The sequence below is a fragment of the Pagrus major genome, chromosome 11 (genome assembly GCF_040436345.1).
Source record: "Pagrus major chromosome 11, Pma_NU_1.0".
Taxonomy (NCBI): domain Eukaryota; kingdom Metazoa; phylum Chordata; class Actinopteri; order Spariformes; family Sparidae; genus Pagrus; species Pagrus major.
Window position 1 is genome coordinate 16933842 of NC_133225.1, and position 18562 is coordinate 16952403.

The 18562-nt window shown below is 42.6% G+C and overlaps 1 protein-coding gene across 1 annotated transcript in view; it reads left to right on the top strand.

Moving 5' to 3' along the window:
* fbn2b (fibrillin 2b) overlaps positions 1–18562 on the top strand; it is a 66793-nt gene that overhangs the window by 32381 nt on the left and 15850 nt on the right. The window contains exons 8-30 of the mRNA XM_073477020.1: positions 3705–3830; positions 8456–8608; positions 9838–10092; positions 10218–10361; positions 10606–10725; positions 10857–10982; positions 11077–11199; positions 11959–12234; positions 12351–12404; positions 12493–12618; positions 12735–12860; positions 13160–13279; positions 14899–15036; positions 15230–15280; positions 15483–15608; positions 15715–15942; positions 16077–16202; positions 16306–16434; positions 16592–16717; positions 17356–17481; positions 17619–17741; positions 17881–18006; positions 18250–18375. Of these exons, the coding sequence (XP_073333121.1) occupies positions 3705–3830; positions 8456–8608; positions 9838–10092; positions 10218–10361; positions 10606–10725; positions 10857–10982; positions 11077–11199; positions 11959–12234; positions 12351–12404; positions 12493–12618; positions 12735–12860; positions 13160–13279; positions 14899–15036; positions 15230–15280; positions 15483–15608; positions 15715–15942; positions 16077–16202; positions 16306–16434; positions 16592–16717; positions 17356–17481; positions 17619–17741; positions 17881–18006; positions 18250–18375 (3174 nt within the window). The remainder of the gene's footprint in view (positions 1–3704; positions 3831–8455; positions 8609–9837; positions 10093–10217; positions 10362–10605; positions 10726–10856; positions 10983–11076; positions 11200–11958; positions 12235–12350; positions 12405–12492; positions 12619–12734; positions 12861–13159; positions 13280–14898; positions 15037–15229; positions 15281–15482; positions 15609–15714; positions 15943–16076; positions 16203–16305; positions 16435–16591; positions 16718–17355; positions 17482–17618; positions 17742–17880; positions 18007–18249; positions 18376–18562) is intronic.

An 18562-nucleotide genomic window follows, 5' to 3' on the forward strand; every position in this document is an offset into this window, starting at 1 on the left:
TCAGTTGATAAACCTCTACGGGGCGTTTAAAAAGTGACGACATGTTTAGAGTTAAATAAGTCTGGACTTGTGCACGTAAACACACACACGCACGCGCGGAGTGGATTCACATTACAATGTGTTGATTGGATGGAATTTAAACAATGCCCAGGCTCAACAGTCTGATAGTTAGCCAGGCAGGGGTTGTGTCTCTTGGACTGAGGCCGATGTGTTCTTAGTCTTTAGGGAGGCTTAACAGAAAGCTCTTAAACTGTTCCAGCCAGATGATATCTATTCTACTGAACAGGACCGGGGCCTCAACCTGCGATAGAGTGTATCAGTGCGTGAATTATTATCTAAATTCTCCTTTTATTAACTTGTAGCATGAGCTGCTCCAGGAAGAAAACAACTGTTCATAACTGCCAAAGAACACAAAATAAATAGCGTCCCCACCTTCTGATTCATGAGAAGCAATTACCATGGCACACACAAAAAGTGATTTATGTCACAGTGGATGAAGGAGGAAACAGGGAGGATGACTTCACTAAATTCACCAAAGTCCTTGTTGAAATTGTGGTTTTGGGTGAGCGTAAGGAGAGACTGAGCGCTTCCAGAGGGATGCTGAGCTCTGCTCACAGAGATTTGGGTGTGGATGTTACATTCCAGCTGGTACCAAACAGCACTTAGAGCATTGAGGAGTGATACTACACACAGACTCAAGGACAAAGAAGCCCTGTGACCTTTCTGATTACATTACTTTGCTATATTGGAAAAAAAATGGCTTCTAGTGTTAATGTGGTGATTGACAAGATAGAGAGAGAGAGAGACAAATAAAACAGTTGGTTCTTAGAGATGCTGATGGGGCTGTGTATCGATCTTTGATACTTTTATGGCACCAACCGAATTGCCTTGATATCATCGAGTATTGATAATAGTCTTGTCATTCAATGCAAAATTTTGATACTAAGGAGTTAATCTCATCAGCGTCAGTGAGCCAGTAAGCATGCAGCATGCTTGTTGTGTCAAGATCTTAAAGAGCTGTTGATTGGTTGTCTCGGGCATGTAGGAAAAACACTAGGTTACGCCCAGAGACGGGGCTCACCACTTTTATTATGTAATGTGATCTTTCCTTAAAATAAATTTTATAAAATTGTTCAGGAATCAAGGTTTCAGCATTGGTACTTGTATCGTCATTTTTTAAAGATACCAAAGCCCTGGATTCTGATCTTATGTTAACACTACGAGCAATTACAGTGTGGCACGCTGTATTGTCACCAAGTCACCACTGAAAGTTAAAGGCAGCTCAGCTTTGATTTGTAGTATGTCACACGCGTCATGTAGCAACAAGTTCTGGGCTTCAGTGTCAAAAATTGTCCACACATGGCCTGAGATTGTATCAGTCCCAGTGATGTGAAACAGGAGTGGCAAACCACTTTTAAATTACTTTATTCAGCGAATGAAGTTTAAAAGTGCATTCATTGTTTCTGTTTTGCAGTTGAAAAGAGGACTGAACTGTTGTTGTCTGGATTTTCATGCGATTTCCTCATTTGACCCATGCAGACTGAGAAGAGAAACAGTTCAGTGTTTGTAAAGCCTGTAAAAACAATAGAACCATTGTGAACGTATCTCGAGTCTTGGATCTGACCAGGTCTTTTGGGGAAAGACTTTTGTTTTTTATTTCATGCACAAACAGCCTCACTGAGAGCTTTCAGGGTGAAATTAGCAAGGTTTTGGAGCAGTTAAGATGAACCGCAGTTAAGATGTCACGGGTGTCTGATCGTTTTGGGCACAACAAGGCACCTGGTTTTACGGCCTGCTTTTGGATCAGACTGTGCTTAACAGTCTCCCCCCTCCTCTTCCTCTTTCTGCCTTTTCTGCCTCTCCCTCCATTTTCCTTCCATAAATACAGTCCTTTGGCTTGAAACCAGCTGTTAGTGCTGAACAAAGAAACACTTACGGCATCTAGGAGACTTTCTCATTACGCAAACGGACCTCCCCATTGCTTTGACACTCACGGATTCTCACGCACTCAAATACACACACACAGACAATTTCACACATTACAGTTTAGATTAGATCAAGCGATAGACTGGCAAAACTACATACATTACCTAAAGTTTTTCACATATTGATGAGAGTTAAAGATATATACACACAGTTACACATGGTGGATTTGATGCCTCAGTTGTAGACATTTACTCAGGTGACACACATTTCCCTTCACACACACTCACACACACACAGCCAGTCCCACAGCGCTCCGTCTGTGTGGAGCGTAATGTCTGGCGTGCTGTTGCTGCTGCTGACACAAGGTTTATTCGGCTGGGTTTTTACAGCCTCACCTAGGCCTTCTGCCACTGCTGTCAGACAGGAGTCAGCAGGGGAAGAACGGCCTCTTTGCTTCCCACGGCAGGCGTTACTACGCACATCCACGCTGTCTGAGACGCACACACATGCACACAGGAAAACACACACAGATTTAAGTTACACGCTCTTTACTCCTAGAAAGACAAACACTGACACGCCCTTCACTTTTCCAACTGAACACACACATACATTACGGCACGCACCACTTCTGCACTAATGCTGTAATTATGCCCCGCAGTGGTGCAGTAATTACGTATGCGTATAAATAAGCGTGACACATCATAAAAAACCCAATACCTTCTGGAACTTCACTTTGGGTTCCCCCGTCATGGAGCAATGAGGCCCCCTCTCACTGAATAATACGACTTAATGCCATCATAAAGTGCACCACACCAGGGTGGGCTCTGCCAAGTCCAGGTACTCCCAGACATCGTACACATTTCTGAGGCGAAGCGTTTAAATAAGGTCACCTCATTCACTTTAACCTGGAGACTTTTGTATCTTGTATTATGGCCCTTTCTTTCAGTTTAGTGGTCATTTTGTAGATTGAAAGCAAATTAAGATGCCACATTTGCAAGTATAATTAAGCTGAATGAGAGGTATTCATAGATAAAATTGCAGGGTTCATTGTGACTAGAATGATTATCATGACCTGCACATATATTTGATTACTTGTCTGAATCATAAGATTGCGCTGTTGTCTCATCTTATTGTACAACGAGTTGTCGGTGTTCTCAGTATTGTTGTCTCTTTACAGGCTGATCTTTTTTTTCCCTCCCTCACAGACACTTATAGGGCTGGGTGGGGGTGGACGCTTTGTTATACATTTTGTTGAGTTGTGTACTCACATTATCCTAAATGTTTCCAAAATGATACCAGAAAGAAACATTTTGATTAATTACTTAAACACAGTCTAAAAGTGGCCAAATGATATTAAAATTAGTAGATATTTGTTCAAGCAAAGAAGGCTGTGATGACTCATACATTAGTGAGTGCTGCTCCTGTTCTTCTCTAGCTGAGCTTCTTGCACTTTTTCCCGTTAGATTTTTCATGTCATTTACTTGTCTCACAAGCTTGAGTTTAAGTCTGAGCAGAGCAGCACACACCAGAAGTGAAGCAATTCCACTTTTGTCAACTGTAGATCCATTTGGTTTGCTTAATTTTTCCTCAGGGAGAAACGGTTACTCCAGCGCAATAAACTTTTATTGCAGCGTGCTACTGCATCTTTCCAAACAAAGACATTTTGAACATCGAAACATTTGTCCAAGCTGGCTTGCGGTGTACTCAACAGATGTGTCCAGTGATATAGTGAACTAAGGGATTGATATGACGTAACTGTATGTTTGTGTGTGTTTCAGATATTGATGAATGCACCACCATCCCTGGTGTGTGTGATGGAGGAGAATGCACCAACACTGCTGGTAGCTACGTGTGCACCTGTCCACGAGGCTTCATCTCCAGCACAGACGGCTCCAGATGTGTGGGTGAGTCTCACACACACATAGACGACTAATTCCAATACTCCTCTCTTCTCTCATTTGTGCACTTCTTCACCACCTGGCTGGCCAAAAGCTTCACATCTGGCCGCTAACTTCATTCCCTCCATCACTGCTTCCTGGAGTACTGATGAGTCAAGCTGGCCTGTGTTGTCACCATGCGCAGGCAAACACACTTGCACACACTATTTGGCCTTGACAGCATCTAATGTTAGTGCCCCTCTGACTCATTCACACACACACACATGCTGACACACATACACTGCATACTTTACTGACAAGTCCCATGAAACACTACCAAGTGTTAATCTATTCCTGCGATCCTCACCCCTCATGGCAGCCACAGAGAAACACAACCAGGTGTTAATATATTATTTCAAGATTTATCCCCAAAACAGACAGCTCAGGGTCTGTCTGTTTAACCCTATCAGTATCACAGATCCTGCTAAAGCTGCTGTAGCGACGTAAAACCTCTAGATTGCTGTAATTGAAAACGTTTCCCGGAGTTCCATCTTTCATTGTGAATTTTACTCTCGCTATTTAAGTTATTTTCTTGCAATCTATCCTCCATCATTAGTAAAGAATAATAAGCTTCTCTGTTTTACTTTGGAAAAACAGTGTTGGTCTCACAGGTAGTGTATGAGCTTGTTTGTGATGTGGTGGATTGTTTAGCATCAGTGTGACAGGCATATGGTACTGTTTAAGAGAAAAGAATGGAAAACAAAAGATAACACCACTAACCTCAACATGGTGGAACAAACACACTCTATAAAACCAAAAGTAGGTGGACACCCGAATATTAAAACCCCTAGCTCATTTTATCATATTTCATAATTATGGCATTAATATGCTGCTTTAAAAAGGCTTTTCTGTCCTGTGAAGACTTTCCATAAGAAGTTAGAAACCTGGCAGCGGGGATTGGTCATAATCGGCTAAATCCATCTCAAAGTTGTTGGATGGAGTCGAGGTTAGGGCTCTGTACATGCCAAGTTGTTCTGCACCAAACTGGGAAAATCATTCCTGCATAGTCATAGCGTTATATTATTGTCATATAAATACAGGAAATGGCCTTCAACCAGCCACAAAAGTAGGTGCACACTGTCATTGTATGCTGAAGCATTAATTAAACATCCCTTAAAGGTATGATGTGTACGATTTCTTATATATTTTGTTGAGTTGTGTACTTACATTATCCTAATTTTTTCCAACAATGTTCAAACCAAAGGAAATCTGTAATTGTATTCAAGCTCACTGTTCGTTTCACTTAGTCTGTCGCGTTTTTGCAAAAATGGACTAAAAACACAAGACACACACAGAGGCAGGCAGGTACAGGAACAAGAAGCAGACGAACCAAGAATGAATTAGGCAACAACACAGACTTAAATACAAACACGGGGGAAACAGAACACCGGGAACACATGTGAGCAGGAAGTAGAAAGTTACAACCAGACACAAGGATATAACTACAAAATAAAATGGGAAATAACTAATCAAAAAACAAAACCATCATGTAGTCACCTACCACTAAAACTTCTGAGAGAGAGTCAGAGAGTGAGGAAGGAAGTCAGCCAACATGACTAAACTTAAAGTGAATAAAACTTTTAAACATGGCCTCGTTTGTGAACATTTCTGCCTGAGTCACATCAGATAGATTTTCATTGGCAATGGTGATTGTTTAACAATGAAGAAAACAACTCAGTGATCCCATTGGCAGAATATACGGAATACAAAGTAGTCTGTCAGCCTACTGCCATCTGGAAAAACATACAGTATCCGCTGCCATACCACCAGACTACAGGGCAGCTTCTTTCCCCAGGCTGTGAGACTCCTCAATTCATCCTTCTACACTCCGTTTTCTAAAATGGATGAAGCACAAAGGACTCAAACATAGTTCTGGTTTTTTTTATACCCTTGTGTTTTAAAAAATGCCAATAAATTTACCTTGTAACCTTGTAAAAACAAAAGTGTCAAAAGATCAAAATTGGTAATGGGGGAAACAATTGCCAACATATGAAAGGAGAAGAGGGAAAAGATGATGAAGAGGTTATGGGATATGGGTTGTGTTTTCTGAAAAAAAAACCCATTGCATTGGAAGGAAAAGTGAAAGATAATTGGGATCATTAAAATACAGCCCTGCATGCCTGTGCCGGTATGTGTGTATGAGAAAGTGGATCACACATTGACACCGAGCTCAAATCACCCAAACCCAAAGGTTCCCCATCTGTCTGACTTTATGCGTGTCCATTTTTTTTCTTTTTTTAACCTTTTCCATTGTTATCCCCTTTCTTTTTCTTCTATTATCTCTATATTACTCTCTCTCTGGATCACGCCAAAGCTCATTCTCTCAGCGAACAATTAACTGATTTACAGTAGAAAGTCTCTCTGTTTGGATTTTATCTTTTATCTCGCTTCGTCCCCTCTGGCTGTTTTGTTTCTTTCTTTTTAACTGTTTATCTCCCAAACTGATGCATACTTGCACTCTCGTCCTGCTTATCTATCTTACGGTTTCCTCTTGGACCTTTTTTTTCCCTCTCCCATCCTCTGACATCTGGATCCTTCACCTCGCAGCCTGCTGAAGGGAACAAGAAAAAAGAGAGAGCAAATAAAACAGGTGCCAGACACAACCCCCATATATCCTTCCTCCGTCTGTGTCCTACTTCCAAAATGGACAAGACTAGATTGGGGGGAGACAGACGCAGAGATAAGCAAACCCAAACAAACCAGACTAGACCGGGTCAGGTCCAATCCATCTTTTGGGTATTCCAAACCAATGACGGAAGAGGGTCTGCTTGTTTCTTCTTTGCATGTCCGACACACTTTGATTAAGCTTCCCACAGTGTCTGATCTCATTTCCTTTTTTGTGGTGAATAAAAGAAAGTGAAATGTTTTTACACGGCTGATTTCTGGCAGTTTTGCTCTCTTGTTTCAGAAGCAGGATGTATAGTTCTGGCCCCATGTGGCTCTAGGTGTATTGGCCTGTGTTTTGTGGGATGTACTGTAGACTAGTGGGAGCTGTTGGGGGCGGGGGGGTTGACAGTAATCAGAGCCTAATGCCCTGTCACACGGTGGGAGCATGAAAAAAAAGACCTGTCCAGTCAGTCAGTCTGTAAAAACACCTCACCAAATGAAAGCATATGCTTGTGTAGTGGAGCAACACCAGCGAGCAAACCACCGTCTGGATCCAATTTAAGTCATCATCATCCTCATCAGCAACCCTCCCCCCTTCTCCCTCTCCACCGGGCCTCCAGCTCGGTCATTCCTATGGGATGTTAGTTTGCGTTCTGTGTGTGTTTATGTACATTAATGCATGTACACAAGCATGTGAGTCTGTATTTGTGCATGTTTCGTGCCCGTGGATATGTATGGGAATGCACATCTATTTGTGTAATTGCATGTCAGTGTGTGCGTACTGTACTGTATGCGCTCCAAGACAGAGCGCAGCCCCTCATGTTCTATCTAATTGGCAAGAATTGCTCCACATGGAACTGATTAATTCCAGACTGCTGGCTCATTAGTGAGTTAATCGACTTGTGCTCCTCCCTCCCTCTCCCCCTTCATATTGCCTTTCCTTTTTCTCCCCGTTTGTCTGTAGATGCACTTAAAATTCCCTCTCACATATGTTGTTCACGTTCTAAAATAATACACATACACTCTCTCCCTCTCGCTCTGCCTTTTCCTTTCTCTTGGTATTTTCCTAAATACCCAGAAAAGCCCCCTGTCTTCCTCTCCATTTACTCCTCACACACGCTCTTTGAACCGCAGCCCTCTCTCCTGCCCCATTGACCCTGACCTGGAAAACTGTAACAAATAAGACCCCTTTTGGAGGCCCTTCAGATTCCTGCAGTTAGTCGAGACCCCAGGCAACCTTTCCCACTGCCAGACCATAAAGAAGCTTCCTCCACAGCCATCATGGAAAGGCCAAACTGGCTCCTCTGACTTACAGCACTGCTGTTTTGAGAGCAGCGATTACCTGTAACCTTTTCCCACATATAATGCAGCGTCACTGGCAGACAAAGTATTTAAGTTGCTGCCTGAGGTCCTATATTTAAAGAATAACTCGAGAATAACTCCAGGCTGAAAATCAGTGCTTCACTGCCCTCTCTGGTTGGGGTTCAACACTTTGACCCAGCAGCCTTTATGGGAGTTGTTGGTGTGATGTGCTGCACCTGTAGGTACACATAACAGTAGCTATGTTTACATGTAAAATATTTCTTCATTCTTGTTGAAGATTTTGGGTCTACTGTTTAAATAGGTGGGATAAATAGGGTCTGGTGTTTACATGCAACAACACATTTAATTGGAACAGACGTGTGACATGCTAAAAAAATGATGCTATGTCATGCAGTCCTCTTCCTCAAAGGCAGCCAGAAAATAATCTGGTTATATCGTTTACAGTTTTCATTTTGATTGGTTTATGAAAAGTTTTAAACTAATCCTTTGCAACCAATTGAAATAGAACCAAAACTCAAACAAGAGGTACATAAAACATAATAAAAGACATCAGCCATGTGTATCTTTTTTTTTTTACTTCAGCCTGAGCTCCTTTTAAGCTTAAATTTGCGTTGCCGCCTGCTGACTCATCTAATCCTGTAAATGCCTCTCCTCTTCCTCAGATCAGCGTGTGGGCACCTGTTTCTCTGCTCTGGCTAATGGTCGCTGTGCTGCGGAGCTGACTGGCCAGTACACCAAGATGCAGTGCTGCTGTGACACAGGACGCTGCTGGGCTCTGGGACAGATCCCTGAGATGTGCCCTGTCAGAGGGTCTGGTGAGTAAACAAGGAAAACAGAACACAGAACAGCAAATCCATTATTTCACTTGTTGACAACCGCGCATGGTTCAAACAACATCTGCGCCAGCTGTTCCCAAACAAAGAGATGGTTATAAGCATGAAATCAGGACAGAACATCCATCACCTTCTTCCTCTGCCGACAAAAAGCTGGCAGTCTCCACAATAGATTATCTAGGACTTGGCATGAGCACAGGCAGTAAATAAAGTAATGACAGAATAAATGTTTCACGAGCCAAATGAGTTTAGCACAGTAACATTAGACTGGACAAGACTGACGCTCTTAGAGAGAGATTTGAGCTTGTGCGTGTGTGACGGAGAAGGAAAAGCCTCAGCTGAAACTGATGAGCATGATGTCATGAGCGCAAAAAGAACAGAAAAAAGATGGAAAAGATTTGTGTGAGTATAATGACCCGTCATCTCTTTAGTCAAGTTGGAATTCAGAAAAGTCTCCCTCTGCGTGAGACTGTGTGATCCATAACTGATCTGTTACTGATCTTCTTTCACTGGCACTGCCAAAATAAGTGTGTGTGTGTGTGTGTGTGTGTGTGTGTGTGTGTGTGTGTGTTTGTGTTTAATTTATTTTGTTTGTCAATTTAAGTGCAGAACATACAAACTGTTCTTACTGTGTGTTGTTGTATGTACTGTTTTTGTAAACTTTCTGTTGTATGTACTGTCTGACGGTTACGGTGCTGTGAAAAGGAATTTCCCCTTGGGATAATAAAGTCTAAGTCTAAATACACCCAAACATACACTGCTGTACATACAAACATACAATTAAATAATACACTGGACTCACTGTAACTACATGCCGAAGCAGGACAGTGTACTGTAGATCATTTTTCGCTTATTACTTTGTCAGGCTTTGCTCCAGGCAAAGCTCTACTCAAAGCAGTAAAACTCGTACAGTTAGACAGTCAATTTAATAACAAATGTCAAAAAAAGACAAACATTTATTACAAAGTTCAGTGGCCTTTTTGCAATCCTACGATTCTAGGAAACAGTGAGTGAATTTTAAGTGTGAACAGTCGGACTTTAAGTGCTCGGGGTGATCCAAAGGGCCTGTGAGTCTAAATCACTGTAATCCATATAAACTGTTTAAAAACAAACTCTTTGTTGATGAATAAGTTCTTCCTCGGTTTCATCTGGAAACATAACCTGCTGTAGAATGTATCAACTGATCCGTTTAATCTCCATCTCTCTTGTAGATGAGTTTAGACGTCTGTGTATCGTGGGCGTTGCCCAAGGCCTCCCTAATGGCTACCCCAATGGACACTTCCCCAACACCAACGGCAACGGGTTCAACTACGGATACAAGTTACCCAGTGTACCTAACGGTAACGGTAACGGAGGCTTCGGTGGCAATGGAGGGGGAAGCTTTGGAGGGAACGGTGGGAGCTTTGGAGGTAATGGAGGAAGCTTTGGGGGCAATGGAGGAGGACTTCTCACCCACCCACATATAGGTGAGTCTCTCTGTGGATCTGTCTGTTAAATGGCACTAGACTAAAGGCCTCGTTTTTAGAGAAAATAATCTGGATATGACGTCTTTATGAGTGTTTCCATTAATTTGTCTGCTGTCTGCATTCAGGCACGGTTTCTGTTAATGACTCCATCGACGTCTGCAAACATTTCACTAACCTGTGTCTGAATGGACGCTGCATCCCAACACCGACAAGCTACCGCTGCGAGTGCAACATGGGCTACAAACAGGATGTTCGTGGGGAGTGTATCGGTAAGAAACAGGCTCACACACACTGCGTACATGTAGTTATCTCTGAGGCACATAGGCAGACGCTGTGACTTTGTGACAGTCCCACAGTTAATTACATGCGCTGCACTGCCATCTTCTGCCAATTTAAGGAACTTAACATAAGTGTAGGTTGGTGCTGGCAGGAGAAATCTGCTCAAATGTAAATCATGTTCTTTGTGTTTGGATATCTCATGAGTTTTTGTTTGCTTTGTCTTTTTTTCCCCAGATGTGGATGAGTGTGTGAGTAATCCATGCATCAATGGAGACTGTGTCAACACACCTGGATCGTACCACTGCAAGTGCCATGAGGGCTACCAGGGAAATCCCATCAAACAAGCCTGCATTGGTATATCTGACTGTGTTTCTGTGCACATATATATCACTGAAGTACTCTAAACACATTTTCTTTTCCTGGTGGTTCAAAAACAATAAACTCAACCACATCTGTCTTCCCTCTTCCTCCACTCCCCGCTTTAGATATCGATGAGTGTATTATGAATGGAGTGATGTGTCGCAACGGCCGCTGTGTCAACACAGAGGGAAGCTTTCAGTGCATCTGCAATGCTGGCTTTGAGCTCACTTCTGATGGAAAGAACTGCATCGGTAAGGAGCCAACAGACACAGGAACAGGGCAAACTTCACATGAATGTTTAACCTTTATAAACTTGACCTGAATTCCCCTCCTGTCTCCCTCCAGATCACGACGAGTGTGCCACCAAAAACATGTGTCTGAACGGCATGTGTATCAATGAGGACGGCAGCTTTAAGTGCATCTGCAAGCCTGGGTTCGCTTTAGCACCCAACGGACGCTACTGCACCGGTATGGATGATTTATAAAGTACAACAGAGGCCTCAAGTCTCGGGCCAAACAGGCTGCTTCAAAACAGTGAAGACAGATTTGGTGTTCTCTGAAATTCTGCAGAACCTTTTTTTTGAACCCAAGGCGGTATTATGCACAGACCAGAAATAGATAAATAGATTTATGAGTCTCTACTGAGAGATTTTGTCTGGAGGCTTCAAGAGTAGCAGCCGTTCCATCGCAGTCACACCATAACACAGACAGCACAGGTGCATATCCCAAATATAACACCTGCCAACCTAGATGATGCTAACTCCCCATGACCTGACTCCACGTTAAGCTCTGTGATTTCTGTGGCATCTTCATAGTTGCATGTCACGTTTATATATTTTAAGAAGAGCTTTACAAATGAATTAGCTGAAGAGATTTGTCAGATGGACTTCTTTTGGAATTCTTTTATTTACGACCGTTAAGCCCTTTTTCCTTTCAGTTTGTCATGTTGCTGTGTCTGGAGGACTGAACCAGCCAAAATGAGAAATAATTAAATAAGTATATAAATGGCTCAATGAATAAGTGATTATGCCATTGAATATACTACAAATTAACTAGAAAATAAATGTAGGCATTCATATATTTCTAAAATATGACATAAATGGATATTATTTATTTATTTTGCCCCTGTATTTACTTACCTTTGGATTAATTCAGCTATTTATTTACTTTACTTTTCCATTTCTTTCTGACATGTAACGTAAACATTCTCTGCCCTCTCTTCGTCAGACATCGATGAGTGTCAGACTTCTGGCATTTGCATGAACGGCCGCTGCATCAACTCTGAGGGCTCCTTCCGCTGTGAGTGTCCTCCAGGCCTGGCCATCGATGTAGATGGGAGAGTCTGTGTGGACACTCACATGAGGACCACCTGCTATGGCGCCATCAAGATGGGCACGTGCTCGAGGCCGTTCCCCGGTGCAGTGACCAAGTCTGAGTGCTGCTGTGCTAATCCCGAACACGGCTTTGGAGAGCCCTGCCAGCCCTGCCCCTCCAGGAACTCAGGTAAAATCTTGATTTATGCTGCTTCTTGGAAATCAGTTTGTTAAAGTTACCAGAAAAGAAAAGCAACATGAATTTCCAGCTCATCTTATGTGTTCTTTTTCTTTCTTATCCATTAGCTGAGTTCCAGGCTGTGTGCAGCAGTGGTATCGGCATTACAACTGATGGCAGAGGTAAGTGTGTTGTTCATGAATGTTCTCACAGTGCTGCTTTGAAACACCCATATCAGTATTCATCTACATAATCCTCGTCCACTCCTAGACATCAATGAGTGTGCCCTGGACCCGGACATTTGTCAGAACGGCATCTGTGAGAACCTGAGAGGAAGCTACCGCTGCATCTGTAACATCGGATACGAGTCTGACACCAGCGGGAAAAACTGTGTTGGTGAGTGGATTGTTTTTGTGTTTTTTAAAAGACATGTATCCAAGTTCTTCTTTTTAAATAATCATAAGTCATATGTCGCTGTTTTCTAACCAATACCCTCTCTGGCTTCCCTGCAGACATCAATGAGTGTCTGGTGAACCGTCTGCTTTGTGACAACGGTCTGTGCAGAAACACTCCCGGCTCCTTCACCTGCTCCTGTCCGAAGGGATACGTCTTCAAACCCGAATCCGAGACCTGCGAAGGTGATCTCTTTCACTCACACACACACACATAAACACACACACATTCTTTCTGACACACACAAACACACTCACGCATTTGTGCTGGCTCACATCCACATATGTTATACCATTTTTACCAACAATCAAGGTCATTATGAGATGGCATGATTACCAGATATGTTGCATTCAGTTTCCAGTAAACATTTGGCTCATTGAAAGAAGACACACGCATTGTATTTGTCACAGCTAAATGGTGATGATGATCCATTTGAATCTGCCTCTCGGCCCTGACCTCAGGTGTGTGTTTGCACGTGTTTCAGATATCAACGAGTGCATATCCAGCCCCTGCATCAATGGAGCGTGTCGCAACGTTGCCGGGTCCTTCAACTGCGAGTGCACGCACGGCAGCAAGCTGGACTCCACCAAAACCATCTGCGTGGGTAAGACATCCGTCCTCCCAAGTGCCTGACGCAAATTAGAGCGGCACCGCAGGGTTCCAGAAACAGCTTGCACGAGATAATGATTACACACTGAGACACGAGTGTCAATAGGACATAATTAGTGCAAGATTCTGTGTGTCTAATCTTTCTAATCGAGGTTTATGCTCCACTTTTATAAACAAACACAGAGGTGGTTCAGATTTCCAGGGGCCATCCAGATACATTATCACCATCAGATGTTATGGCACACACAGATGATTTATTAGATAAATGCTTGCACGCATGGCCTTGGTTGCTTGAATTATTTGAGATCCCCCCCAAATTCATAATGACATGTGGTATGTAAGAGATTTAATATTCCGCTTGTTTGGAGTTTTGTTGCTTTTGGGAAATCATTGTGAGAAAGCTACATGCTAATACAGAATACAGATGTTATTGTAACTGGAAGGGAGCATGAGTCATTAAATAAATACTCATACATGTTGCATGAGCTGGCTCCATCAGAGGAATTCCTCTGGTTTGGTTCATTTCTGTTTTATGTCTTAGAGCCCATCGCTCAGCGGGGGAAGAAAGGGAGAGTAAATTGTGGTTTTGTGTTTGGGTGGCATTGTGGTTTTGGAGAAAAGGTGTCACTGTTATGACTGTACACTCTCTGTACACTCTCAGCTCATTAGGAATGAAATAGCTTTGGATTAAATGTAATGATGCATGGGCTTTACTCAGCTCAGCATGGAGCCAAAAGCATAAGTTTTAGGGGAGTAATGAGAGCTGAAGGTGACATGTTGGTTGTTTGTGTGGTGTATTTAGTTGCCATAGTTAAAGGAACCCTGTGGAGAGTTTGTAATTTTGAGGAATAGTGGTGCTGTTGAGCAATGTCTGGATCAGCAGATAACTGTTCATTTGTTTCTTGTGTTAGGCTGCTACTATTACCAATAAATCTGCCCATTATTGTCACAGTTATGACAAAGAAAAACAACAAGTCCCTACATTTAAGAGGCTGAACCAACAAATGTTTGACATTTTTGCTTGAAAAATGACTGAAACCATCAATCGATTATTAAAAAAGTTGGTGATTAATTTTCTTTATTTGACTAATCGATTAAACGACTAATATTTGCAGCTTTAACCGTGCACTCTACCAGCACATGCACAAGGGGAATTGAACATTTTGTGAAGAAGGAACTGCACTCAACCTATTTCTTAAGGAGTGTTAAGGAGTGCATACAGTAATTGCCAACGTTTTTCATTGCCCTCTCCTGGTTTCCTCCCAGGATCACAATTCGAAGGCATTTCACCTGATCTATGACACATTTTTACACCTTTTTCCCCTTTTATTTATCACAACCTGTTTCTGGCACTGTACAGAATGTAGTCTGACATTCTACATAAAAAAGCTGTTGCATTTTACTTATTATTTTGTTATTTTAATTCTTTAAATGTCACCAGAATGCTGAAAACACAGTCCTTAAATCGTACATTTTTCGGGGGTATGACTCCCAGAACCCTGCTTTAGTTTTGAAATCCTCGCTATTTTTGGTTGGCAAGTATGAGTAGAGGATACACACAACATGTTTTCATGAGAGACACTAAATGTAGTCTGTGTTACCTCGGCCCCACAGACAGTATGAAGAGTACGTGCTGGCTGACGATACAAGACAGCCGCTGTGAGGTCAACATCAACGGAGCCACGCTGAAGTCCGAGTGCTGCTCCACACTGGGAGCAGCCTGGGGCAGTCCCTGTGAACCCTGCGAGATTGGTCAGTTCACACACGCAGATGCTGCTAATTTTATTGTGCCAGTGTTAAATGTTTAATGTTAAATGTAATTCTGGTCATTTTATGCTCAAACTTTCAGTAGTTTAATAAGTCCTCCAGACAAGACTAGAAAATACATCTGAAACTGCATTTACTGCGTTCAAATTCCATCTCTGATCTTCTCATGCCTCCTCAGACACCGCCTGCTCTCGAGGATTCGCTCGTATGAAGGGCCTCGTCTGTGAAGGTAAGAACATTTGATAACTTAATGAACGGTGACAAACCTGCAGCTCTCCAGTCATCCAACACTGACAGGAATTAAATCATTCTATCTTTTTGTCCTTGTGACGTGCCTTATTGTTCTCCCTGTAGAGTTTTTGTGCATGTGTGTGCATGTTTGTCTGTTTCACCTCGTAATCATGGTTCTTTAAATGTCCTGCTCCCTGTAGACATTAATGAGTGTGAGGTGTTCCCTGGAGTGTGCACAAACGGCCGGTGTGTGAACACCCAGGGCTCGTTCCGCTGCGAGTGTGCTGAGGGTCTCACTTTGGACAGCACTGGACGCACGTGTGTCGGTAAGAGGACTGCACAAGAAAGAAACCACATCCAATCAAACTTCCAGTAGCTGTCATGTCACAGTGCTATTAGCCCGAAACCTGATTTTATAACCTACCTCTCTAGATATGCGCAGTGAGCAGTGCTTCATGAAGTGGCACGAGGATGAGTGTGGCGCACCGCTGCCGGGCAGATACCGTGTGGACATGTGCTGCTGCTCAGTGGGTGCTGCCTGGGGTATTGACTGTGAGGAGTGTCCAAAACCAGGCTCACCTGAATACAGAACCATCTGTCCCAGAGGGCCCGGCTTCGCCAACAGAGGAGATATTCTGACTGGGAGGCCCTTCTACAAAGGTACCAAGCTGTATTCATACAAAGTGTGTTGTTGTTAGAGTTAGAACTGAATAATAATTTATATTTTGACATGTAGACTATTGTTTTATGTTGTTCTAAATGAGTAGATTTTAATGTCTTGTCCTTCTCCCCAGATGTAAACGAGTGTAAAGTGTTCCAGGGTCTTTGTACTTATGGAAACTGCCGGAACACCATCGGAAGTTTCAAGTGTCGCTGCAACAACGGCTTCGCTCTGACTGCAGAGGAGAGGAACTGCACAGGTATGAGAAGATGCAGAAGGAGCCAAAATGATCAAATTCAATGAAACATTCCTTTCATGATTAGTAAGCAGTAGGTGAAGGTTCCTTTTTTTAATATTTTCAGACATCGATGAGTGCCGCATCTCCCCGGACTTGTGCGGTCACGGTGCCTGCGTCAACACACCGGGCAGCTTTGAGTGTGAATGTTTCGAGGGCTATGAGAGCGGCTTCATGATGATGAAGAACTGCATGGGTATGTTGGAAACTGATTCACACACACAGTTAGAGGATTTCTAATGATATACTCTAGTCCAGTCAAGCCTTCATTTCCCAAAACTTCCATGTCCTTTCTTGTTTTATCTTTTCTTCTTCATCCCTCCCTCCCTCCCTCCCTCTCGCTCTGCTGACAGATATTGACGAGTGTGAGAGGAACCCCCTGTTGTGTCGAGGAGGAACCTGCCTGAACACAGAAGGGAGTTATGAGTGTGAATGTCCCACCGGACACTCGCTCAGCACCGATGGATCAGCCTGTGAAGGTGGGTCATACATCATACAGCACACACACACACACACACACACACATATACATTCACACACAGGCTCACTTGGTGTTATCCATCATATTCAGGACACCCAAATTTATTTTTAAAGATAGTGCGCTCAAAACTTTAGCCAAGTGCAGAAAAACAAGTTTCACACAGTAAAACTTGTTTTCTATACACTAGTATTATAATTTCTACAGGGTTTGAGCAAACTCTTTCAACCAAAATGTTTTCAAGGTAATGAATAAGCTTGAATTCAAATATACTCCTTGAAAAATGTGTCATATATTTGTTGTTTTTTGACGTTTGAATGATCAAAACTTATCATCAAAGTTATTCGAAACAGCTGGTAAAATAAACAAAGTGAAAATATACATTTATTTCTGTAGGTATAAAGAAATATGTAAAAAAAATTTTCATGGCTGATTTGTTATAACAATTTAGATGTCATGATCAATTCTTTGAGAGTCTGGAAATTTTTGGTTTAGGCACTTTGAAAGTGCTTGAAAAGTGCAGGAAATGTACTTTTAAGAAGCTATACTGTAAGAACCATATTCATTATTAGCTTGAGGTGCACACACTAAATTGTGTACAACATCTAATTCTCTATCATTGTCTGCTGGTCCTGTCAGATGTGAATGAGTGCCAGCTAAGTGACAACTTGTGCAAGAACGGGCAGTGTGTCAACATGGCGGGAACCTACCAGTGCTCCTGCGACACCGGTTACCAGGCAACGCCAGACCGACAGGGCTGCGTCGGTGAGTGGAACGAACCAAGTCCAACAAATTTACATCATGTTGTATAATTTTGAAATGAAGCTTAAATAAATTCACCTGTGTGATTCTCATCTAGCGAGACCTTGATGCCAAACTGTAATTGCGGCCTTTCTTTTCAGATATTGATGAATGCACCATTATGAATGGAGGCTGCGAAACCCACTGTACCAACTCAGAGGGCAGCTATGAGTGCAGCTGTAGTGAGGGCTACGCTCTTATGCCTGACCTCAGGACCTGCTCAGGTAATAAAACACAGGATACAGTGTCACAATGTGGTAGTTTTCATCATGTCCCAAAGTTTAACCATGAAATTAAAACCTGTCTGGTTTTCTGTGTGGTGTTGCCACCAATAGCAAATTTAAATCTTCCATTTTCTTTCAGATATTGACGAGTGTGAGGAGACTCCAGACATCTGTGACGGAGGCCAGTGTACCAACATTCCCGGGGAATACCGCTGTCTGTGTTACGATGGCTTCATGGCTTCTATGGACATGAGGACATGTATCGGTGAGAGAAAAATATGAAAACACATGCTGCACTTTCTCTCATTTTACACACGTATATCTTTAAAACCCCTTACCCTCCCTTGTATTTTTTGTTAACTACTTTTCTGCCATATTAATGTATTCATTCGACCTCTCTGACCTGACCTGTGGGACTGTCTCTGTCAGTCTCATTTTCTGTCAGTCTAATCTCTCGGGCCACAACGTTCACATGTTATCTGCGTCTGTCTGTCCCTGATCTGCATAGATGTGAACGAGTGCGACTTGAACCCAAACATCTGTCTCCACGGCGACTGCGAGAACACCAAAGGCTCCTTCATCTGCCACTGTCAGCTGGGATACTTTGTCAAGAAGGGATCCACGGGCTGCACAGGTACACACACACACATACAAGCACACACACGTCAGGGGCTGTTGAGATGTCTGCACCTCTGTGTGACCATATTTGAGTGTTGAGACAGTTCACCCATGCATACAGTAGTTGCAGGTCTACAGTTTAAAAATGATGATTTATTATTCATGACTCACTACTTATAGAGTTAAAAACTAAGCAAAATTTT